We start from the raw sequence: 25,907 nt of genomic DNA on the forward strand, positions 1-25,907 counted from the left end.
AAAGTACTTAGCAATTTCACAAAATAACCTTGTTCAGGATGGGATTTGCCGTAAAGGAATCAGGCGTGAGGAGCAGAATACAATAATTTAATCTCAGGCTTTTTTCTAGATAGACCTTGAAATCACAATATGAACGTAGAATCAATTATTTCCTCTCTCTCTCTCTCTCTCCCCCCCCCCAATTTAATATTTTTCCTTTCCTGTTTTTGCTGCAGGATTTGGAAGAGCATCATTCAGAACCAGGTATTTTTCTGTTAATTTCTTCTATTTTTTTTAAAAGTGCAGCGGAGGTAAGGGGCCAGTTCTTGCACTTTCTTAGTTGTATTAATTGATTAATTAATTACCCACGTAATTCTCTAGTGTGTAAATATCTGAAATGCAATCGTGATTCCAACTCTGTGAATTCATGCCTGCCACTAAAGTGCTTTTTTTCCTAGACCTGGGGAAAAAAATTTTTTTTAAAGTCCTCTCTAGCTTCACAGATACACTAGAAGAAAGTTAATGTCGAATATAAAAGCAAATCCTATAGAGCAGATTGTAGTATGTGATATGTGTGATCAGTAGCGCAGAAAGGCTAGCTTAAAAGTTGCCATAGGGAAACGTTGTGAGTTGCAAGCTAAACAGAAGAAGCAAGAAGAGAGGTTCTACGTGGAAATTCCATAAAAAATGCTATTTACTTTCTTGGAGTTACATGTTCATGCATCATCAGAAGACCTTCCAGTTTTCCTGTTGGACCACCATGCTTTAAACCAAAACGAAAGAAAGAAATTCAGAGTTTGAAATGGAAATGTGTGTTCTTGATGCATTCTGTTTAAGCCTCTTGGAATTCTGGAAGAAAGAACCTCTTGAAGATCTCTCAAGAATTGAGCCAGAAGGTTTTTTTTTTTGTTAAACTGATAAGATCAGGGTTGGTTTTGTTTTGTTTTTTCCTTCATAGCGTATGATCTTTTTAAAATTATGTCTTAGCTTTAGGCATTTGAATGTGGTAATACCGAAAGCGTTTTTCCAGTTTCTGTGTAGCTATAACCATACTGTTAGACTGGCAGCCATGCCCGTTCCGCATATGTCTTTGCTATGTTTCCCCGGTGATTAAACCTTGTGCCATTCTATTCCTGTTAAATCTATAGAAAATGAGAAAATGCTCGACATTTTGGGTGACACTTGTAAATCTGAATTCCTTAAAGAAGATGCATCTGAATCGGAGCAGGCGCAGGAAGCAAATGAACCGTCCCTGGGCAAAAAGGAAGAAGAGGAAGACGCGCTGGCTGCCGGCACCCAGTCGGACGAAGACCTTGTAGATACAGACAGCCAATCAGGCCCGGCTGAGGCCAAGAACCAAGAGGACGAAGGAAAGCTCTTAGTGGTAGAGAAAGGGGAGCCGAGCGAACAGACAGTTGAGGAAGACAAACCGGACTCGGACTCTTTAGCAGTAGAGAGCAGGAGTGGAGGTGGAGGTGGAGGTGGAGGTGGTGAGAGTAGCAAAGAAGCCCAAACTCTGGAAGCCAGTAGTGAGGAAACCGCGGAATCGGACACAGGTCCTCAAGTGGTTAGTCCAGAGGCCGAGAAGATGGAAGTGAAGGCTAATGTTGAGGAGGAGCCCTCTGCCACTAGAGAGTCCTCTGCCCCAGAGGGTGGTGATCAGAACACGAGGTTTGTTTCTCTCCGTTTTAGCAACAAAAGGAAAATGCCAATCCCTGATCCGCTATGCCAGTATAGCATCCATCCAAAGAGCCAGAGTAAGGTACCAGCCAGTACGATACCCAGATTTATAATCCTGTGAGCCTTGATATAATTTAACAGGTAAGCCGCTATCTAGAAAACTGTATGGATGGAGAGGTTAACGCTTTCCACAACAGAGGAAGACTAGATAGATGCAATAATTTAAGAGCTTTTCATTGCTACTTTTCTCGGTGGCATTTTTTTTTTCATGTCCACGATCAAGACTGGATACATCTGATCCACAGGGTGGAATGCCAGGACAATTCTAGAATAGATTTGCCTACATAGGAAAGGAGGGATTGTTACAGAGGTACACCTGCACGCATACACACCTTAGAGTGTAATAAAATCTTTTTAAAAAATGTTTCACCTGGACCCAATTCAGAACATCATAAGGACAACATGGTACAATTTCTGGTTATATTACAGGACAGGTAGTCCTTGACTTACAACAATTCAATTAGTGACTGTTCAAAGTTACATCGGCACTGAAAAAAGTGATTTACGACCGTTATTCACACGACAGTTGCCGCATCCCCATGGTCACATGATCAAAATTTCTGCCGCTTGGCAACTGACTCCTATTTATGACGGTTGCAGCATGCTACGTGATCCCCTTTTGCGACCTTCCGGCAAGCAAAGTCAATGGGGAAGCGAGATTCACTTAACAACCGGGTCCCTAACTTAAGCACTGTAGTGATTCACTTAACAACTGTGGCAAGAAACTCATAAAATGGAGCAAAACTCACTTTAAAAAGTGAGTCTCAGTTTAACAACATAAATTTTGGGCTCAGTTGAGATAAGTCGAGGACTGTCTGTACTTAAAACAGGTAAATTACGCTAAATACGAATACTACTGAAATGAAGGACTGCAGCTATGTACTTTTAGTACTTCGAGGCAGTAATAAAGGTGAAAATAACGATTCCTGTCAGTCAGTGGAACATTATACCCCCTCATCCTCTTTGAATCAGAGAGGGAATTTTTTAAAAATATTGTTGCATCTGTTTATTTTTTTCCAGTTCCTCAGAATGTTAACCTTCCCCTCTTTTTCAGTTGTGTAAGTAATGAGTTAATTAATCCTGCTAGTGCTTAACAGTTTTATTAATCCATGGGTAATACGGGCTGGTACCTTACATTTCTCCATTCTAGACCAAATGCTGCCTTTTTCCTTTTTTATATATACCTATATACAATCTATGTAGATAGATAGCTGGTCTGTAAGAAGTTAGGTTAGGGTGTTTCTTCAATTTGGCCCGCAAGCCCACTATAATTCCTTGCTACCTTAAAAAAAAATCTTTTAGGTTTTGCTTTTTCCCTTTCTTGTGCATTAAACATTGTTTTGGAACCTTTTTTTTTTTTAATCTTTATTTTAAAATTTGTTTCTAAGATTAAACTGTGAGTACTATAAGACTGCTTTTTTAATTCATTGATTCATGTTTAAATCGGGTAGGTATTTCGATTCTAATGAATTTTTAAAATATCTTGCAAACTCTTGACTGAGTTTTCCTTTCTCTTTTTTGTTCTTAGTTCTGAGGAATCCAAAGACCCCAAACAACCTTCAAAAGAGGAAAAAGGTATTTGCGTTACTTTGTATAAAAACTTATATCTTGTCCACCTAACACATAACCATTACTGGGGAGAGGACATTTAAATGTTGGATGGGTTTACTCATGACCTCAGCTGATGCTAATTATTGAGATGAAATCCTACAGGATTTTTGTTAGTTAAAAAATAATAAGCATTGTTTATCGATTAGCATGATGACATTTTGTGATGGTGGATACTGTGCTACAGATGGCAAAGACTGATGAATGCTGGCATGCCAAAGGCAGTAATTTCAGACATCTTTTGCAATATCTCCTTCGACAGCATTCGTCAGCAGATGCTGGCTGCAGTTGAAATTATGATACTGGGCCTCAAGTATGACTTTCCATATTTTCAGGCATTTATTAGCAGTAGCACTTAGACTTATATACTGCTTTACAGTGCTTTACAGCCCTCTCTTAAGTGGTTTTACAGAATCAGCATGTTGCCCCCAACAATCTGGGTCCTCATTTTACCGACCTTGGAAGGATGGAAGGCTGAGTCCACCTTGAGCTGGTCTGGATCGAACTCCTAACAGTGGAAATACAGAGTTAACCTGCAATACTGCATTCAACCTACTGTGTCAGCACGGCTCTTATATATTAAATGTATATGCTGTCCATTTTACCATCTAGTGACTTATAAGATAAAAACCACAATAGAAAACAAAATGATAGATATTAACACTAAAATAAAAAAAAAACAGCTAAGGAAGGAAACAACAGACAATGGGGTAGAGGTAGGAGTCTTCTCTAAACCACATCCAGAGTGAGACGGGCCAGAGCCAGGTCTAAAGGCTCTTCTGGAAAGCGAAGAAGGTGGGGACGAATCTCACCTCGAGGGACATGATGTTCCAGAAGGTGGGAGCCATGGCAGAAAAGGCCCTTCTGGATCCTGCCGGCTGGGGTTTTTTGATCAACAGCATGCCCCTTCTGCTAGCATGGGTGGGGCAAGCCAATCCCCTTGGGTTGAGAACAGAGTTTTTAGTGGAACATAAAAAAGATATTTTTCATCCCTTTCAAAGGGTGGGCAGCAGTGAGACTGGCTGGACTGCCCACCTTGCACCTTGTCACATGCTTTCTTTTTCTGTTTCCAACTAGGTCACAGTAGCACTAGCACCGGTCGGAACTTCTGGGTCAGCGGCCTTGCTTCTAGTACCCGAGCAACTGACCTGAAGAACCTCTTTAGCAAATATGGGAAAGTAAGGCTGTTTTTATTTATTCCTTAAGTCCAAAGATGATCAGTTTGGTTTCAAGTTACTTCTAACACAAGGGCTTTGGTGTAACACCAGTTCATGTCCTCTATTATAGCCATATAAACAGCATTTGGTCTTATATACTGCCCCATAATGCTTTACAGCAGCGGTCCGCAATGTTTTGGCTCCACAGATTGGCAGTGGGGAAGAAAATTGTGGGGAGGGGCTGACTGACAAAGTGAAATTATTGTCTCTGTTCCTTCCAGCTGGTAGGGTTAGTTCAGTGACTGTAAATCTTTTGAATTCAGTGTGTCAAAAATTCGGAAAATGTTCACCTTTGCTCTGCTGGCATATCATACGCTTCACCCTCACCCAATGCAAAAGAGGCCCCTCCGGACCTCTCTGGACTTTCCAGATCGACTCAGAAGTCGTGCAAGGGTGCCTTCGGAAAATAACGTGACAACGCTTGTTCAGTTTTCAGAGGCTGCGCGAGAGCAAGGCCTTCTCGCACAATTCCAGAGAGTCAGGAGACCTTGCCTGTCACCAGAAAATGGCATGGCATGTCCCCTGTGACACGTACATCATAGGTTCGCCATCACTGGTCTGGTGCTTGATCTTAGAAGGCGATGGATCTTCAGCCATCAGATCCCGAGACCGTGTGTGGTTTCTCTTATCTAGGTGGTTGGTGCCAAAGTGGTGACCAACGCTCGTAGCCCAGGGGCTCGCTGTTACGGTTTTGTGACAATGTCCACAGCTGAAGAAACTACCAAATGCATTGCCCATTGCCACAAGACAGAGCTGCACGGCAAAATAATCTCAGTGGAAAGAGTAAGTGGGGCCTCCCTCCTTCCTTGAGCCCTCAGACTGGTGGGAAAATAAGCCATTGCTTCATTTTTTTCTGATGATCCAATATAATTTCAGGCAAAGAATGAACCTCCAACGAGGAAGCTTCTGGATAAAAAGGACGGTGAGGGGAAGACTGAAACGTCCTCTGGGGATAGGTAAGTTCTGCAGCCTGCTTTGCTTTTCCGTTTATTAGATGTGCTCGTAGTAATGTGGGCAGTTTACTCCTCTCCCCCACTCTCCTCAGAAATCACTGTCAGGCTCAGGAAATCAGGCACCAGCTTAGAGTTCAAAAGCATTGAGAGTCTATTTCATGCTATCTATTCACAAGAATCTGATGATCTAATATTCAAGGCAAATTGGCATCAGATAAGAGTCAGTGAACTTGGTAAGTCCACACTTGGAATGCTGCATCCAGTTTTGGTCACCACACTATAAAGAAGATGTTGAGATTCTGGAAAGAGTGCAGAGAAGAGCAACCAGGATGATTAGAGGACTGGAGACTAAAACATACGATGAACGGTTGCTGGAACTGGGCATGGCTACTCTAGTGAAGAAAAGGACCATGGGAGACATGGTAGCAGTCTTCCAATATCTCAGGGGCTGCCACAAAGAAGAGGGAGTCAAGCTATTTTCCAAAGCACCTGAAGGCCAGACAAGGAATAATGGATGGAAACTGAACAAGGAGAGAAGCAACCTGGAAATAAGGAGAAATTTTCTGACAGTGAGAACAACACCGCCCTGAGTCCTTCGGGAGAAGGGCGGTATATAAATATTTAAATATAAATAAAATCAACTCATGGAACAGAAGTTGCCTTCGGAAGTTGTGGGAGCTTCATCACTGGAGGTTCTTAAGAAGAGATTAGACAACCATTTTTCTGAAATGGTATTATAGGGTTTCCTGCTTGAGCAGGAAGACCACCTAGGTCCCTTTCAACTCTGTTATTCTGTTATTTCATACTGCTGTTTATTCTCCCCCTTATACTGCTGTGAATTACGGAGGTGTCTGCCTGAGCTACTTTCAAATATTGTCTACCATTGATACAAAATATATCTTGCCCCTCATTGGCTTGGGAGTGGACCTTATATGTCTCTAGGTCAGTGTTTCTAAACTGTGGCAATTTAAAGACATGTGGACTTCCAACTCCCAGAATTCCCCAGCCAACATGGCTGGCTGAGGAGTTGTGGAAGTAGAAATCCACAGGTCTTCAACTTGCCAAGATTGAGAAACACTGGTCTAGGTTATCTTCTTTGTAAGTAGTTCTCAACTTAGAATCACCATTGGAACCAGAATTTCAGTTACTAAGCAATGGGGGGTCATTAAACAAGTCGTGTGACCAAAATCAATTTTATGATTATTTTTACCCTAAATTGATAAGTGCACCCTGGTTTCCCCCATTGATTTTGCTTGTCAGAAGGCAGCTGGGAAGGATGCAGATTTTGCTCATGTGACCACAGGATGCTGCCACAGTTGTCAGTGTGAGCCGGTTGCCAAGCGCCCAAATTCCAATCGTGACTGCAGGGATAGTGTGGCAGTCATAGTCGGCCCAACCCACCTCACGGAGTAGTTGTGAGGAAAATAGGAGGAGGGAAGAGTATTAGGTGTGTTAGCTGCTTTTGAGTTATTTATAAACAAAATAATAAAGGCAGAATATATATTAATTAATTAAAATACCCAGGTCCGCTCTAAACATTGTGAACTTAACTGCTTTTTCAGGGCTTCCAGTGCGAAAAAGAATGAAAAAGCTGATTCAAAAGAAGATAGCAACAAAGCAGATGAAAAAGACGAAAAGGGGAAAGAAGAGCAGAAATCTGGATCTGCCGAAAAATCTAAGACTTCCAAATCAGGTAATTTATTAATGGTGCGGGTGGGGGGAAGACCCCTAAGTCAGTGTTTTTCAACCTTGGCAAGTTAAAGTTCTGGGCTGGCTGGGGAATTCTGGGAGTTGAAGTCCACCCATCTAAAAGTTAACAAGAAACGCTGCCCTCAGCCATTCATTGCTGGCATCCAATCTCTTTGCTTTTGCGTAGGGAGCAAAGGGACAGAAAGAACCGTGATAATGGACAAGTCCAAGGGTGAACCAGTTATTAGGGTGAAGACCACATCGCGATCAAAAGAAAGAGTAAGTGAATCGTTAGCTTTCCTTGTCACAATTGCTATTTCCTGGATTTTCTTAAAGCAAGGGAAGGAAATAGGACAGTTTTACTGTTTTATCCTTGAGAAGTTTTATATCGCTGGATTTCACCTTCATTTGCTATACAGAATTACTGAAACATCAAGACTTTTTTCCCCTTAATCTTCATTTTAGAGGCGCTCATTGGCCTCTTATAAAAACCTTAACCAATGAAATAAAAATCATTGGATAATTGAAATCCGACTATCTACTTTGACTCCTGGAAACTTTTTTTCTCATTCCAAAAAGTTTCATTAAAGGTTACTGTAATGTAAAATACAAAAGTTAAAAGGAGAGAAAGATGGAAAAGGAGATAAGAAAGAACGAAAAAAAGGAGCTTTTTAAAGTACAGTGGAATTAAAAAAACAAAACAATTACAGCCTCAGCCTTTTACTTTTCCTTTCTAAATACTTCAAGCCTATAACAACAACATTCTAAATCATAAGAAGCTAAAATTAGAGTTTCAAGGTTTTTTTCCGATTCGAGTACAAAATCCATCAGTGGTTTCCAAATGGAAACAAAAAAACATACAAATTCTTTTCTCTTTCATTCAAATGGTCGATTTTGCCATCTCGGCCAACCCCATCACTTTTGCCATCTATTGTGGGGAATTAAGTGTGTCTTTCCATCTTTGTCTTTTGGAAACTTGATACTAAGAAGTAAACATCCTTTCACCCTGCGTATTGCAAATGGGAAAATCAATGTGAAACCTTTAAGATTCTTTATTGAAGTTGATTTTGATTATTACCGGTAAGTCTTAATGTGGACTCAAAATCTTTATGCCCAGCAAACAAAAAGATTTAATAATATATATATATATATATATATATATATATATATATATATATATATATGTATGTATGTATGTATGTATGTATGTATGTATGTATGTATGTATGTATATATATATATATATGTGTGTGTGTGTGTGTGTGTGTGTGTGTGTGTGTATATATATATATATATATATATATATATATATATATATATATATATATATATATATATATATATATATATATATATATATATAGGTCCTTGGTTATTCGGGTCTTCTCCCACGTAAAATTGGAAGTGTCTTGGCGACGTTTCGACGAAGTCTCATTCGTCATCTTCAGGCTGGTGTTCTCGGCTTCGTGCTTCGTGCTTTGCTCCTGGAAGCACGAAGCCGAGAACACCAGCCTGAAGATGACGAATGAGACTTCGTCGAAACGTCGCCAAGACACTTCCAATTTTACGTGGGAGAAGACCCGAATAACCAAGGACCTACCTTCATCAGTTTGAGCCAGGGGAAAGATTAAGTGTTTTTCTATCGAGACACCTGGTTTACCCCAGCATGTGGGAGGGAGCATACTGCATCCCTTTGTGTGTGTATATATACCCACACACAAACATTTATAATATATATATATTATATTATATATATTTATTGTATAATCCTGATTCTCAAAGAAAACATACGAAGAATGGTTGCAGGAATTGGGTATGAAAAGAAGGACCAGGGATGATATGATAGCAGTCTTCCAACATTTGAGGGGCTGCCACAAAGAAGAGGGAGACAACCTATTCTCCAAAGTAGCAGAAGGCCAGACAAGAAACAATGTGTCACAGAGAGGCAGGGCCACCTCTAGAGCCAAGACTGAAATGGCCCTTGGCTTGATCTTCCTTCCTTTTCCTTTTCAAACATGACCCTTCCTTTAATGAGTTAGACAAGTTGCAACTTTGTGCTGTGTCTTGAAATACAGAGCGAGAAAAGTCAGGATCGCAAGTCAGAGAGCAGAGAAAAGAGCCGAGAGCGACAGGGCTCCGTGCCGTTCAACAAAACCAGAGACAAGCGACCGAATGAAGATCAGCACCGGTGAGACCTGCAGGCTAAAGGAAGGGGCTCAATCTGTGGTTGTGTTCACTTTCTTTGCCTTTTTTTGTTTTTTTTTTAACCTGTGTCATATTTACAGCCTTCTTTATTTTGGGTAAAACAGACTCCCTATCATAAATGTCTGGGGAGATTCTCAGTCATCCAGGTCATGGTTGTCCCAAAGGTGCTTTTTTCAAGAGACAACTGGACTTTCTTTGTTTTTTTTCCTTGAAAACTTTTTGCTTCTCATCCAAGAAGCTTCTTCCGGTCTCACTGAATGGCAGGGAACGGAGGGATTTAAGGACCGCAAGGAATATAAATCCTTTCATTCCCCACCATTCAGTCAGAACTGAAGAAGCTTCTTGGATGAGAAGTGAAACGTCTTCAGAGAAAAACAAAGAAAGTCAGTTGCCTTTTGAAAAAGCACCTTTGGTTCCTATCGTATCTAGCCATTGTGCTGATAGGGAATGACCATTGTACAGGTAATCCTTACAACTGGTCGCTTGATGGCTATTCAAAGTTATGACGGATTCCCAAAAGTAACTTATGAACCATGTCTGAGGTTCCAAAGGCCCACAGTTCCCTCCTCACGGTCACATGACCTCATTTTGAGTGCTCTGCAACTCACCTGCATTTACAGTCACGTGCAACGCTCGATGGTCATGATTTGTGACTTTTTTTTTTTTTTTTGCCAAAACTTGCTTCCAGTTTCTGCCAAAAACATTCCATGGCAAATTGGTACACTTAACCGCAGTGTTCGCTTTGCAACCACCACGTTCACTTGCACACAAGTTATAAAACGGGGCTTGCAGTCATGTGGGTGACTCGCCTAACCATATTGACTTGGGACCAGAATTGCAGGCTCAATTGCAGTCATAAGTCGAAGACTATCTGTAGGCCAGTACGTTGGGAGAACCTCAATTTAGAGAAGACTGATCTTTTGGTATTAATATTAATTAATTAATATTAATAGTAATACTAATATTAAAAGACCTACCTTTTGTATTGTTGTACTTAAGCAAAAGGTTAATATAAACAATTGTAATAAGAATAACTGATCAAGGAGGTACAGAACTTGGGACTCCTTGCCGTTGCGCTGTTTATTTTTAGATTTTACTTATAGGCAATTCAAGGCGGTGAACATACATAATACTCCTTCTTTCTCTTATCTTCTCCACAACTGGCTGGGCTGGCTTGAGTCAAATTTTAAACTGATTTTAAATTGGAATTGTTTTAATTACGGCCAAAAGATTTAATTATTTTAATCAGTTTTTAGATTTTGTATGTTTTGTATGTATGTCTTATTTTTATTTTGGCTGTTCACCGCCCTGAGTCCTATATTGGAGAAGGGCGGTATAGAAATTTAAACAAATAAATAAATAAATAAAAACAACCATCCTGTGAAGTGGGTTGGGCAGAGAAGGGTGACTAGCCAAAGTCACTCAGCCAACAATGCCTAAAGCAGACTAAAACTCACCATCTTCTGGTGATTGGCCCAAAGTCACCCAGTTAGGTTTCATGCCTAAGGCGGGACCAGAACTCCCAGTCTCCTGGTGATTGGCCCAAAGTCACCCAGTCAGCTTTCATGCCTAAGGTGGGACCAGAACTCCCAGTCTCCTGATGATTGGCCCAACATGAAACCAGCCAGTTTTGCTGTCTAAGGTGGAACTAGAACTCACCACCTAGTGATTGCCTCAACATCACCCAGCCGGCTTTCACGCCTAAGGTGGGAACAGAGCTTACTTCCTCCTGATTTCTAATCTAGTACCTTCACTACTATACCAAACTGGCTTTGTGTAACTATCTTTGTGAGAGTGGAAGTGACATTTCTTTCTCCCCAGCCAGTTCAGCGTCAGGAAACTGGCCAAATGGGAGGCTGGGCTTGCTCACTTGCTCATTCCTTTTTTATTTATTTATTTATATGCCGCCCTTCTCTGGAGACTCAGGGCGGCTTACAATGTGTTAAGCAATAGCCTTCATACTTTTGTATATTTATACAAAGTCAGCTTATTGCCCCCCACAATCTGGGTCCTCATTTTACCTACCTTAGAAAGGATGGAAGGCTGAGTCAACCTTGAGCCTGGTGAGCTTTGAACTTACCGTAATTGCAGACAGCTTGATGTTAATAACAGTGCTTTAGTCTGCTGCGCCATAAGGCTCCTTCAATGGGGAAAGGTGACAGTAGGAGCCGAAAGGCAGAAACAGCCTGCCGTCCAGAGCCAACCGTCTTTTCTGCCTCACAGCAGCGGTGATCGTCGAGAAAGACAGCGCTTGCGTTTGCAAGCCATCTGGGAGCAGGAGGAGCGGAAGAGGTTGGAGATCACCCGCGAGAAGCTGGAGTTTGAACGGGCGCGCCTGGAGCGGGAGCAGATGGAGCGGGAGCGGCTGGAGAGAGAGCGGATGTACATTGAGCACGAGCGGAGACGAGAGCAGGAACGGATCCAGCGGGAGAGAGAGGAACTGCGACGGCAGCATGAGCAGCTGCGCTACGACAAGGAGAGGCGCGTGGCCCTGCGGAGGCCGTATGACATGGATGGCAGGTGAAAAGTCGCATTTGCAACTGTGGGTCAGGCGAGGGGTCCTTGGTACCCTCTGAGCTTGGTTGTTTTCTTGCAGACGTTTCATCCCCCAACTAGGTAATATCAATGCAAGAAGGGGATGAAGTTTGTAGAGAGGAGGAGGACCGTGGTGTCCTTGGTGCTCTCCAAACTTGGTTGTTTTCTTGTAGACCTTTCATGACCCAACTAGGTAATGTTCTGTCCCCAACCCCACGCACACACACCAACAGACGTTCAAGAGTTAAAGACCAAACCAGCCAGCAAAATCCTTTTCCTTATGATAACGGAACTTGGCAACAACCTAGTGGCTGCCTGCCAAGAGTTTATTACTTACAAAGAGGAGAGATAACTTCTCCCCACTTCTGATACATCAAAGGAAAGCAGCTCAATAATTACAATCAAGTCCAGAGATAATCCAGTCTTAAAGCAAAAGTCCGGCAATGCAGAATGGTGTGGAAGCTTTCAGCTTTGTACGTCACAAGGTTTGACTGGCCACCACGCTCCCTTTTATATCCTGTGGGATGTGGTCCAGTGACTCAGCCTAATCTTGGGCAAGCCTCTTCTTCTGTTGTGCGCGCTTATCTCTGCGACGCTGGCGTGGGTCCAGCCAAGACTCATTACCCTCATCACTGTCCATCTGTGGCTGCGTGGACGTGCTTGGCCCCGGCCCTATCTCTTGCCCTTCAGCGGACCCCGAAGGCATTGCCAGAGAGGAGGGTCCTGGAAAGGGAGGCCTTGCCAACTCCTCCCCTTCACTCTCGGAGTCCTCTCCTGACGATGACACAGGCTCCGGTAACAGAGCCACAACAGGTAACATCATCAGTGCTAGAAGGGAATATGGGGTTTGCTCTTTTTCTGGCACTAATGAAGTCCCCTAATTGGGTCATGAAACATCTGCAACAAAACAAGCAAGCTCAGAGAGCACCAAGGACCACACAATCCTCCTCCCCCTCCACTCTGCAAACCTCACTCCGTTCTAGCACCAACGATGTTACCTTATTAGGTCATGAAATGTCTGCAAGGAAACAAGGAAGCTCAGAGGGCACCAAGGACCCCACAGTCCTTTTCTCCTCCTCTCCACAAACTCCACTCCCTTCTTACACTGATGATGTTACCTAGTTCGGGTAATGAAACATCTGCCAAAAAACTAACCAAGCTTAGAGAGCACCAAGGACCCCCTCATTTCAACCTTGAGTTACAAACATTCTCCTTTATTGTGAATCAGGTTTCACCCCCTTATATTGCATCCAGCAGCAACTTAGAGGAGATCAGGGGAAAAAAAATTTTAGGCTGGTCTCTTGACCTCCATATTGCTTGCAGGAGGGATGATCCCTACTGGCCAGAAGCCAAGCGGATGCCAATGGACGATCGTCACCGCTCCGATTTCGGCCGCCAGGATCGGTTCCATGACTTTGATCACAGGGAACGCGGACGGTACCAGGGCCATCCTCTAGATAGGTAAGCCAGCGACCGAAACGTTTTGTTTTCCTGTTGGGGGGAGTTTTTTGTTCAACCTCAAGTGTACCTGCAGAAGAGTGGATCACGGGTAGTCCTCACTTTAAGACCATTCCAGGTTACTATTGACCCTCGCAAAAGGTACATCATGCCAATTTCAAAAGTTCTCACAACCACATAGACCACGCACCCCATGGTCCTGTGATCTCATTTAGGCCACTTGGCGACTGACTGGTCATTGCGGCTGTTTGCAGCATTCCCAGTCATGTGACTGTAAATTTCAAGGGGGATTTTTGCTGTTTTTCAGTGTTTCCAGTAAAAAAAAAATGCTCATTGGATAAAACAGATTCGCTTCATGACCTTCACCACATTCACTTAACAACCGTGACAACAAAGGTCATAAAAACAAGTTACAATCATGTGACCTGTTTCATTCCAAACTCAATTACAGTTTAAATTGAGGTAAATGTCAACCCACTTGACCCTAAGTTAGGAGTTCACAAATTGAAATTTAATCTTATATAAATATTGTCACCTTTTTTACCTGTTCTGCTTTTGATAGATAGGGAGAAAGCATTATATATAGGTAGTCCTCAACTTACAACCACAACTTACAACAATTCAAAATTTCCTTTGTTAAGTAAGACATTTGTTAAGTGAGTTTTGCCCCATTTTACGACCTTTCCAGCCACAGCTGTTGATAAGTGAGTGACACGGTTGTCAAGTGAATCTGACTTCCCCATTAACCTCACTTGTCAGAAAGTCGTAAAAGGGGATTGCATGACCCCGGGGACACTACAACCGTCATAAATATGAGTCAGTTGCCAAGCATCTGAATTTTGATCACATGATCATGGGGATATCATAAAGGTTGTAACTGAAAAACGGTCCTAAGTCAACTTTTTTCAGTGCCATTGTAACTTTGAACGGTCACTAAATGAACTGTTGTAAGTCGAGGACTACCTGTAATCTCTTTCCATTTGGTTTCATTATCAAAACGACAACAGTTTTGAGTTCATGGTTGTCCAATCTTTGGGCTTACCTGAGCCACACTGAGTGAAAAGGACTTATCTGGGGCCATATAAAATATATAAACTACCGTATTTTTCAGAGTATAAGATGCACCTTTTCCCCCCCTAAAAGAGGGTGAAAATTTGGGTGCGTTTTATACACCGAATGTAGCCCCGCCCAGTCTCTGAAAAGGAGGTTTCAGAGGCTGAAAAAAGCCTCTGAAACCTCAATTTGAGAGGCTGGGAAAAAAGCAAGGCGCAGAGCTCACAAACAACGAACCTGTTGCTAAAGTTCACCTCTGGGAACAACTGATTGGGGGTATTCCAGGAGGCTGATCCACCCCCAATCACTTTTTTTCTTATTTTCTTCCCCAAAAACTAAGGTGCGTCTTATACTCCAGTGCGTCTTATAGTCCGAAAAATGTGGTAGTTAATGTATATCAATAACAAACTTCCTTTATTTTTCTATATTTTTTATTATCTTGTGAGGTTCATTACTGGCTTTCCAGTGGGCTGCAGGTTGGACACACCTGGTTTAAGTTTATCACAAAAAAGATTTGAGGGTTCAACCACATTAGCTTTCTCCTTTCCTCCATCCCTGAGCCATTCCTCTGTCCAGCTGCTGGTCTCTTAATCTTCTTTCTTTCCCCATAAATCTGCTTGCTTGCCTGCCACTTAAGAAAGTGACAATTCACACCCTAACGTGTTATAATGAACATGATTTTTTAAAGACAGAAGTTGTTAAATTAACTGCAGGGATCTATTCCCCCTCTCCCTGAGGAGGTGCAGTGTATTAACCCTTTTATTGTGGACATTCTGTTTGGTATCATTCCCTTCAATGTGACTGGCTGAGGAATTCTGGGAGTTAAAGTCCACAAGTCTTAAAAGTTGCTGAATTTGGAGATCCCTTTATCTAGAAGAAGAAATTCTTTCCTCAGTTGCTAAGGACTTGGAGAGAGAAAAGGGTTCTGATTAAAGGGCCTAGCAGACCGTGTGGATATTAATATATAATATTCTCAGCACAGAATATATAATTTAATATAATATTCCAACTCTTTGTATTTCAAATGTTTAGAAGCAGAGTACTGTTCAGGCGAAGTTCAGACAATATCTTTTTTTTCTCCACGAGGGATTCCTGTTCAGCATAATTTTTGGAAAAAAATATTTCTCACCCCAACCCTAACTCTGCTCCTGAATATTTGAAATATAGAGAGTCCTCAACTTAAAACCAGAAATGGGACCACAATTTCCATTGCTAATGCCAATTTATTGGGGATCAATCCAGGTCAAAAATTTGACATGGCTGTATTTTTTTCCCAGGAGAGAAGGGTCACGGGGGATGATGGGAGACCGAGAGAGGCAGGTGAGTCACATTCATTGTGCATTTGATAGGATGAAAGCTTGACACTGAGAACAATCAATCAGTGGAATGACTTACCTTCAGGAGCTACCTCCCATAGAGGGAGCTCTATGGAGATTCTCAGCCATCCAGGTCCTGGTTGTCCCAAATGTGCTTTTTTTCAAGAGGCAACTGGACTTACTTTGTTTTTCCTTGAAGACGTTTCACTTCTCATCCAAGAAGCTTCTTCAGCTCTGATTGGATGGTGGGGAATGGAAGGATCTATATTCTTTACAGGCAGTGCCTTCTTTTAGGGAGTCTTTGAGGCCACTTGGGAGGTTTATCTGTGTCCTCAGGGTCACCAGAGTAGTGCAAATGGCTGTGGAACTGCTGAAAGGACTGTGTTGTGGAGCTGTGCTTTCTGCAGGATGTTTTCTGCCCTGTGTCTCTTCATTATTAAACACAGGAGCAGGCTGTTGGGGATGAGTCTGTGTTGTCTGCCTCTCAAACTGAAGTGCAAATGGCTCCTCTGGTCTGCAGTTTTTCTGGAAATCCGTTCATACTCCCACACCATTTGAAGGGTGTTCATCATCTCAAAGTGCATAGCTCAATGTCTAAGGAGATTCTCAGCCATCCAGATCATGGTTGTCCCAAAGGCGCTTTTTCGAGAGGCAACTGGACTTTCTTATTTGTCTTTGAAGGCATTTCACTTCTCATCCAGGAAGCTTCTTCAGCTCTGACTGGATGGTGGGGAATGGAGATTTTTAAGAAGAGATTGGACAATCATTTGTCTGAAATTGTATAGGGTTTTCTGCCTGACTGGGGAAGGGGTTGGTCTGGAAAACTTCCAAGGTCCCTTCCAACTCTGTTATACTGTTATTTTGGGATGGTATAACATCTCCTGCCTTGAACAGGGGATTGTTCTAGAAGACCTCTGAGGTCTTTTCCAGAATCCTATGATTCTGTGTAATCTGTCATTCCTTTAATAAAAAAAAAAAAGCTTCAAGTTTCAATCTTATACACATTTTTCAAAATTTTCTGAACCAACATAAATATCTGGTTCTAGAATTTCTTAACACTCTGGAGCACTTTCGAGAAAGCAGTGCTTTGCAGCTTTTGAAAGCTCTAAAACCTTTTTAAAAGTCCCAATGCTTCAGGCTATGTTCTTAGTTCAGTGGCTTGTAAGCTTCTCGTGTTTCCTTTAGGCCACCTTTTTTGCCACCAGGCAAAAAAAAAAAAAGCTTGTTGAAATACCTGCTACACAGCCTTTGTGCCGCTTCCCTGCCTTTTATCTTCTCCTTGTAGTAAGGAACTTGCTACGTGGCTTCAAAAATCTTTGGCTGCACCCCACTTGGTATTCCTCCTGTCAGAGTTTGTTGCAAAAATCAAATCCAGAAAGCACACAGAGATAACTTGATTCAGCAGGATTCATTAACTTCTTTATATACATAATAACACATGAATAAATGTACAATACCTAGAGTGGTTCTTCCAACGTGGTAGAGGGGAGAGATTAGTTCAGTTCAGTTCAGAGGGGCAGACAAGGCCAGATTTGTTTGCTAGACTCAGAGCACAGAGCTTAAAGCTGCAGAGCCATGCCCAGGCTCCTTCCAGTTTCAGTTTCCAATTCAGCTCCCATTGGTTGTTCTGTTGCCATGCCTGTTCATTGGCTGACCTTGTTACTATGTCTTCCCAGTCATGAATATTCTGACACCTCCATATACCTGTTGGATCATTGCTGTTCTTGTCTCCTTTCCTTCTTTCAGCACTATGCAGAGGAACGCCACAGGGATCCAGATCGCCACTCCAGAGACGGCTGGGGCGGCTATGGGTCGGACAGGCGCATGAACGAGGGGCGGAGAATACCTCCACAGTCCCGGTGAGTGGCTTGCGGGTGATTGCATTCAAATGGTGGAGTCCAGAAACCAGTTAAATATTGTGACCTAGGGTTACTGAGTCATTACAAGATACAATTAGTCCCAAAAAAACCTATTCTATTGTAACAGCTAAGAATTACGTTCATTCCCAGCTGAGTCCTAATTAGTTGCAAAACAAGTCCTTTGGAAGAAGTCCTTCAGGATAATCACCAACCTTTATCTTCTTTGACACCCTGCCAAAGGCCTTACTTGGCAAAGCCCCACGGAGTTCAGAAACAGACAAGAGATGCCGACTGGAAACAGAGTTAGCAATGTTGCTTTCCTGCAAAAGGCCCCATGTGCCTTTGTTTCTCTTTTAAGCCTTATGGGAGGGCCCAATCATCTCCTGGCCTTACTCCCGAGTCGTCCCTTTTGCTTTAGCTGCTCTTGCCTTCTGGCAGCTCTGCGCATGCGTGCACTAGGAACAGGCTCCTGCTGTTCCTCTGCCTCTCTGCTGTCAGCCTCTGGAGGCTCCGGAGTCCATGCATCACTCCCAGATGGCCCTGGCCCCATCTCTGCCTCTGATGCAGAGCCCTCGTCCGAGCCTTCCCCAGACTCCAGGACTGGCCCATGTTCCTCCCCAGCCTCCTCACTGTCCGACTCTGCTGGTAGCTCCGCAGGCTGCTGGCAGATCACAACATTAAGTTACAAGCAGAATATAGGTGCAAGGAATCCTTGACATACAACAGCAATCGAGACCAGAATTTCCTTTGTTAAGCGATCTGGTCATAAGGTACAACTGTATCATTTAGCAAAGGCAATCCCTGCAGTCCCTTTGTTAATTGAACCTGTTAAGGATATTGTTGTTGTGTTACCAACCAGCAGAGTGTATGCACAAGGAAACGTTGCTGAGAGCAATGAATAAGAGTTATGCAAACTGGTTTATCAAAAGCTTACTTTTATAGTAGAAATAACGGTCTCATAGTCTTTAAACAAATTCCAAGTCTTTGCCAGTTAAATCAGTCCAGTAGTTACAGATATCTTCTTACCAAACAGACAGTAGTTGGTTAGAATAACAAACTCACTCTGGTTCACAAACCACGATGGTAGCAGATCCATCCAACCGATGATTAGCAGAATGTTAGCAACTCCTCACTATGGCAGCATATCACATCAGCTCCATACACAATGGCAGCATATCATAGCAGCAACTGAACACGTTGCAATACCTTGCTTAAATACTCTCACAACCAGTCATTACCTAATTACAGCATGACTCAGCATTACAATAAATCAGCAAGAAAACTTTAAAGCCACATAATACATTTACAGATTAAAGTGACAGTACACATATATTGCCTGGACAACTTGTTAGGCTCAAACCACATCCTAACAGAAGCCCTCGGTTGTTAGGTTAGGCAACTTCCTGCCAGTTTCCCACAGCCAGTGAGGAAGCTGAGAGGAAGTTGCAAGTCCCAGGCCTTCAGATAGGTAAGTGGCTGCTTTTGGGGAAGGGGGGGAGGGGTTGTTGAAGATATACAAAATGTGCCATGTGGGTTGGTGGAGGACAAAAGAGGTGCCCGCAGGGGTTGAGGAAGGTGGGAGAGAGTTTAACAGAATAATAGAATTGGAAGGAACCTTAGAGGTGTTCTAGTCCAACCTTCTCCACAGGCAGGAAACCCTAGACCCATGTTGGCAAACCTATGGCACGCGTGCCGGAAGTGGCACGCAGAGCCGTCGCCAAGCTCATCTGAAACTGCATGTGCTGGTGTTCAAGCCTCCGGTGCGCAATTCAGGGGACCCAGCTGGTCTCCGGAGCTCTCCTGCGCATACGCGCTATGACGGGTGCACGCATGCGCAGAGAGCGTTTGCGGACGTGCATTGCGCACCCAAAAGCTGCACGCATGCGCAGATGGTGAGATTGCGCAGGAAGCACATCCGTTACCGCGGATGGCACGCCAGCGCGCGAAGCGCGTTCTTCGGCACTTGGTAAATAAATGGTTTGCCACCACTGCCCTAGGCTATTTCAGACAAATGGCTGTCCAATCTCTTCTTGAAAACCTCCAGTGCTGAATTACCTACAACTTCTAGAGCAAGCGGTTCCACTGGTTAATTTTTTTTTATTATTTGATTTATATGCCACCCTTCTCCGGAGACTCAGGGCGGCTTACAGTGCGTTAAGCAATAGCCTTCATACTTTTGTATATTTATACAAAGTTAGCTTATTGCCCCCACAAACTGGATCCTCAATTTACCTACCTTAGAAAGGATGGAAGGCTGAGTCAACCTTGAGCCTGGGGAGATTCGAACTTGCAGTAATTGCAGGCAGCTGGTCTTAATAACAGGGTGCTTTAGACCACTGTACTACCAAGGCTCGTTCCCTCTTGTCCTGCCTTCGGAGAATAGGGTGGCCCCCTCCAGGGTGATGTGAGTGCTCAGGGCCCTGGGGGGTTGAGAGTGAAGGAGACTTACCCCAGTGATCTACAACCTTCCCTGCTGACTTCCCCATTGACTTTCTGTGGAATCCATCAGGAAAGTTAGCAGACGATGATCGTGGGGTGCACTTGGCAAACAGGTTTAAGTGCAAACAGGTTGCCAAGCACCCAGGTAGGTTCACATGACCACAAGGGGCACTAGGATGGCCCAATCTCCCCAGGACCAGGCATAACTACCGTTGGGAGTGATTAAGTGAATCAGTGTATTCCCTGTGGGCATTTCTTGCTGGAAAAGACTAGAAACTGGCAGAAAACATTGTAAGTCCCTGTCATGTGACTGAAGAATGCTGCAGCCGGGGGAATAAAGGTGAGCCTTGCCAAATCCCTAAAATGCAGTCACGTGACCATAGAATTGAATGCAGCCTTTGAAATTCCAAAACGGGTCATAAATAATCGTGTTTCTCCTAAAACACGACCCGCCCGCAAAAAGAAGGCCCAGCACTGTTTTGTGCGCATGCGTTAAAATTAAACCCTACCCCACAAAGTTGGCCCTATTTAAGCGCATGCACGGCCAGGCTTGCCGGAGTGGATGACAGCAGGCTTTTTTGGGTGGACTGCTACCGGTAGCTGGAGTGACCGTTACAGGTAGGCAAGATTGCACGAGGCACATGGGTCACGACGCTCGCTCTTTTCGGATGCGAAAGAAGCGGACCGGTGGCCAAGTGAGGCGTGTGGGGTGGAAATTAAGACACCCTTCGAAAAGAAGGCCTAGCCTTTTTTTCGGTGGTCAAAAGAAAATAAGACCTGGTCATATTTTTGAAGAAATACGGTAGCTCTTCAAGGGTCCGTTGAAACTTCAAACAGTTGCTAAGCAAGTGGACATTAACTATAATTTTGTTGCTTGTATCCTTATAATTTATATTGACTGTTTCCTAGTATGATTTGATTGCTTATTTGTACCCTGTGACTATCATTAAGTGTTGTACCTTATGATTCTTGATGAACGTATCTTTTCTTTTATGTACACCAAGAGTTTTTGCACCAAGACAAATTCCTTGTGTGTCCAATCACACTCGGCCAATAAAGAATTCTGTTCTATTCTATTAAGCGACACTTCCTATAGCTGGTTTGTTATGTATTAATGAAATTTCTCCATCACCCATCATATTTCCTTGATTCTGGGGAGTTTACAAATAAAACAGTAAAGTGTCGTAAAGGCCATAATTCAAAACAAAGTTCAAAACCAGATTAAAACAGGGTTAAAAAGAACAGTTAAAAGGCTGAGTGAAGCGCCTTCAACTCCCCAACCACTCCAGGGGTAGCACGACACTTTTACACACACACACACACACACACACACACACACACACTTCCTTTCAAGCCAGTTGACAGAACCAGGTCTTAACCAGAAGGCAGGGGAGTCAGGGCTGGCCTCCCTCATCATGGACCATCATGGGAACTTCAGCAGGAAATTTCAACTGAACTTTTCTGGACAGCCTTCTGAAAAGCAACATTTTTTTTGCATTTGTAAATTCAGTGAGAATGTTGTAGAGAAGACAGCTGCTTCTTTAGCGTTCAGCAGTCCTAACAATGGGGGGGGGGAGTTTGGCTCATCCAAATAAATGTTTTGATACGGTAACATCGGCTGATACCCCGGTGCGTCTTATACTCCGAAAAATACGGTATTTTTAAACATTTGCCATATAAGCTCTCTCTTCTGTGGGTAGTTTTTACAGCCTCCTAAACTTGAGAGCTTTCAGGATTATCTTAACGTGTTTTAGAAACCAGTTTACCACTGGATCCGTGACCAACTCCTTTACCTTTCAGAGATGGACGTGACTGGGGGGATCACATTAGAAAATTTGAAGGCCACCCTGATCGCTCCTGGCCAAGCAACGATGATGGGGGCCCACCAGGACGTGAACATGAGCGATGGCGAGGTAATTCATTTTGTTCCCTTCACAGCTGTGGTTTTCCTTTGGGGCTTTGGGGATAGGACATAGGACAAGGTTGAACCTTCTAGGATCCTATTCTGTGCAGAAAAGAGAAAAATATTTATATGTCTACTTATTTATTTATCCTCTAAGCCAGGGGTCTGCTCTGGTTTAGACCCCTGCTCTAAGCTTTCTCCATTCTTCAGATTACAGGTAGTCCTTGATTTATAGCCACAATTGAGCCCAAAATTTCCATTAATGAGCAAGACAGTTGTTGAGTGAGTTTTGCCTCCTGTTATGACTTTTCTTGCCACAGCTGTTCAGCGAATCACTGCCGTTTTTAAGTTACCAACCCGGTTGTGAAGTGAATCTGGCTTCCCCACTGACTCTGCTCATTGGAAGGTCACAAAGGGGGATCATGTGACACACACACACACACACACACACACACGGCACTGCAACCATCATCATTTTGCAGTGACTGTTGTAACTTCATTACAAAATGAACGGTTATAAGTCAAGGACGGCCTGTATGGTCTCCTACAATTTCCACAAATTTTTTTTAAGGACTTTCCTTCAGGCTTACTGTTTTTGAAACGAATGGAGTGATGAACAAATGGAGTGACGAAGGATGATTTGAAGAAATGGAGAGTCATTTCTTGAACGTTGAGCTGACCAATCTTTCCCCCCACTTTTTTTTTCTTTTGTGTGTGTGTGTGTGTGTGTGTGTGTGTGTGTGTCCTTGTTTGAATAGGGCTTAGTGTCCCCTGGCTAATGTCCAGATATTCTGCCCTTTCAGCTGTCCAGTCCCAGGGCAGCCAAGCCTGTTGTGGGGGCACAGCAAGATCCCTATGTCTGCTCCTTCTGTAGTTGATGTTAGGGCTCTTCCATTTGGGCAGAAGGAGAGATCAGTCGGTGCTGCAGGTCAAACAGCTTTTGGGATTGCTATTTATTTATTTATTTTATTTTTAAATTTATATACCGCCCTTCTCCCTGAGGACTCAGGGCGGTGTACAGCCAGAATTAAAAAACATGAAATACAAATATTAAAAACAATTAAAATATATATAAATTTGGCCCAAAATTAAAAATACAAACCAATTAAAACATTTAAAAATTTCTTCTTAAGCCAGCCCGGCTTGCTGGAAAAAGTGGGTTTTAAGGGCATGGCGGAAGGCACTAAAGGTCTTGGATTCTCCTTATCTCAGGGGGCAGCTGGTTCCAGAGGGTAGGTGCCCCCACAGAGAAGGCCCTCCCCCTGGGGGTCACCAGCCTGCATTGATTGGCTGATGGCACCCTGTGGAGGCCCTCTCTGTGGGAGCGCACGGGACGATGGGAGGTCGTTGGTATTTAGATGGGTTCCTATGAAGGAAGAAGCTGTGTTCCCAAAGTCTGATAGGTTGTTCTGCCCCAGCTACGGACCCCAAAGAACGCAGCACACACACAGTCTGTACAAACCTTAGTTTACTAAAATAAAATCAGGATTTTTTTTAAAAAAAACAAAGGCTGTTAATTAACTTTCTTAACAGCCTGCCAGAATCCAAAGAATAAATAATCTTAATCTTACTATGGTTGGCAGAAAGCCCAGAAGCCATTTGCAGGAAACTGATAAGAGCACTAAGATCCAGACACAAAGGAATATGAACGAAGTTGTTTCCTGCAAATTGCTTCAGTCGGCGTCCTTCCTTAAATAGGCTAAGGGAGTGGCCAATTAGCCCCAAGCCTTACTCTCGAGGAGACCTCCTCCTGAGGAGCCACTCCTGCCTTTTGGCAGCTCTGCATGCCCGTGCATCGAGAAGAGGCTCCTCCTCTTCTTCCTCTTCACTTATGGGAGCTTCTGGAGGTTCTGAAGGCCCGGGCTGAATCCCCGCCTCTGGCACCACATCTTCTCCAGCCTCCTCATTATCTGACTCCAGTGCCAGCTGCACAGGCTGGAAGGCTCTGGAGCCTGCGGAGGCACCAGGCCATCGCGTGCCAAAAGTGGGGGGAGCACAAGCGGGTGCACACGCATGCGCAGGGGGGGCGCATAGAATTTTGGGTGTGGGCACGCATGCATGTGAGCCCCCAGTGCTCTCCTCGCTTTTGACACGCAATGTCAAAAAGGTTAGCCATCACTGCCCTACCTATACCATTCTGGACAAATGGCTGTCCAGTGTCTTCTTGAAAACCTCCAGTGATGAAGCACCAACAATTTCTGGAGGCAAGTTATTAGCACTATTAGGAAATTTCCCCTTAGTTCAAGGTTGCTTCTTCCCTTCATTACTTTCTATCCATTGCTCCTTGTCTGGCCTTCAGGTGCTTTAGAGAATAATTTGACCCCCTCTCCTTTGTGGCAGCCCCTCAAATATCGGAACACTGCTATCATGTCACTCCCTAGTCCCGTTACAAGGGCAGAGAGCACCAAGGACCCCACAAATTCGGAATTGCTCTCCTTCCAAGAGTTACTTTTCCTTTCTGTTCGAATCTAGAATGGAGGAATCTAGAGTGGAGGAAACATGACAGATAGTTTCAGAGCGATTCAGACCTGCAAGTGTAAATTACTCCCGTCTTTTCTAGGTGGGGGCAGAGAACGGCGTGGCCACATAATGCCGCGAGGTGGAATGTCTGGGTAAGAAGCCTTCAGCCTTCTGAATTCAGAGTAAGGTTAACCTTTTCTCATTATGCATTTGACCTAATAGCAAACCTAAATGGTTTTTTATACAGCAGTCTCCCCCTCTGCTTCCCAAACCGGCCCTTCCTCTCCCAGCACGCCGTTTGGGTTTTTTTTTTAAATGTTGCATTATTTAGCTGCGCTTTTAAGAGCACCCTAAGGGCCCCTTTTCTACGTTTTAGATCCATGTTTTCCTTCCAATTCAACCTTAGGGTCCTGGATCACTTTATTTATTTATTTTTCTTGCCTTTCCTTGGAGGGAAGGGAGGGACTGTCCAGGCCAACGTTTCTCAACTTTGGGACCGAACGATGTTCAACTCCCAGAATTCCCCCAAGTTGGATACTAGCTAGGGAATTGAAGTCACACACATCCCAGCTGGAGAATTTTAGGCGTTGACATCCACTCATCTCATCTGGGGAATTCTGGGAGTTGAAGCCCACACACAATTCCGGCTGTCGAATTCTGGGAATTCACACATCCTTTCTGGGAATTAAAAGTCCACCCATCCTGGTTGTTAAAAGTTGCCGAGGTTAGGAAACTGGTGCAGCAAAGTCCACCTGGCCTGAACAATTCAGGGCTGCAACCAGAGTGGATAATTCCTTGCAAAAGAGGAAGGAGCATGGAGCACAGCTGGGGATGGGAACAGGGCTCCTGGCCTGCGGTCCTCCCCTTCTCATTGTGGTCTCTCTCTCTCTCTCTCTGTCTCTCTCTTTTCCAGACAAGGATTCATCCCAGGTGGCCGGCAGGAACAGACTGCCCAGGGAGAGGGCTTTGCTGGACAAGAGAGGGGAAACCGACCCAACGACCCCCGGTTCAGCTGTCACTATTGAATGTTTTTATTGTTTTTAACTGTACAAATGGCAACCAAGACGAGGGACAAAGATACTCGACACTACGACTCAGTGTACCACTGACTGTGACTCTTAAGTTAACCTTCATTGTTTCACTTCCTAGCTCAGTATGTGAAGCCATTCATATTTTTTTTTTTTTTGTAACGTGTTTCTGTAGGTGCTGCCGCACACGCTCATCCTTTCAAAGAAAACGTGTTTCTTTTACGAGGCATTCCATTTTCTATAAATAAAGGAAAAAAAAGTACAATTTACAATCACCCGGATACTGCTTCTGAGGGCTCTTCAGGAAGCGGCCTGCCTAAATCACCACCCGGGAAAAGTCCCAAAGGTGATTTTTCACAAGAGGGCAACTGGACTTTGTTTTTTCTTTGAAGACGTTTCGCTTCTCATCCCAGAAGCTTCTTCAGCTCTGACTGGATGGTGGAGGATGGAAGGATTTATACTGGT

At 43.6% G+C, this 25,907-nt stretch overlaps 1 protein-coding gene across 7 annotated transcripts in view; it reads left to right on the forward strand.

Moving 5' to 3' along the window:
• LOC132710472 (scaffold attachment factor B1-like) overlaps window positions 1-25,707 on the forward strand; it is a 35,155-nt gene extending 9,448 nt beyond the window's left edge. Inside the window, exons 6-21 of one of the 7 annotated variants that reach the window (XM_087872258.1) lie at window positions 216-243; window positions 1,128-1,650; window positions 3,248-3,294; window positions 4,405-4,505; window positions 5,178-5,327; window positions 5,421-5,500; window positions 7,060-7,190; window positions 7,374-7,465; window positions 9,262-9,374; window positions 11,615-11,911; window positions 13,250-13,387; window positions 15,715-15,757; window positions 17,500-17,612; window positions 21,852-21,964; window positions 24,515-24,596; window positions 25,328-25,707. In XM_087872258.1, coding sequence (XP_087728384.1) covers window positions 216-243; window positions 1,128-1,650; window positions 3,248-3,294; window positions 4,405-4,505; window positions 5,178-5,327; window positions 5,421-5,500; window positions 7,060-7,190; window positions 7,374-7,465; window positions 9,262-9,374; window positions 11,615-11,911; window positions 13,250-13,387; window positions 15,715-15,757; window positions 17,500-17,612; window positions 21,852-21,964; window positions 24,515-24,570 — 2,025 coding nt within the window. In that variant the 3' untranslated portion in view covers window positions 24,571-24,596; window positions 25,328-25,707. The remainder of the gene's footprint in view (window positions 1-215; window positions 244-1,127; window positions 1,651-3,247; window positions 3,295-4,404; window positions 4,506-5,177; window positions 5,328-5,420; window positions 5,501-7,059; window positions 7,191-7,373; window positions 7,466-9,261; window positions 9,375-11,614; window positions 11,912-13,249; window positions 13,388-15,714; window positions 15,758-17,499; window positions 17,613-21,851; window positions 21,965-24,514; window positions 24,597-25,327) is intronic. The other 6 variants (XM_087872093.1, XM_087872301.1, XM_087872119.1 and 3 more) reach the window with 6 other exon arrangements.
• Window positions 25,708-25,907: the final 200 nt, after the last annotated feature.

The sequence above is a fragment of the Pantherophis guttatus genome, chromosome 1 (assembly GCF_059756535.1).
Source record: "Pantherophis guttatus breed Tessera chromosome 1, ASM5975653v1, whole genome shotgun sequence".
Lineage (NCBI taxonomy): Eukaryota > Metazoa > Chordata > Lepidosauria > Squamata > Colubridae > Pantherophis > Pantherophis guttatus.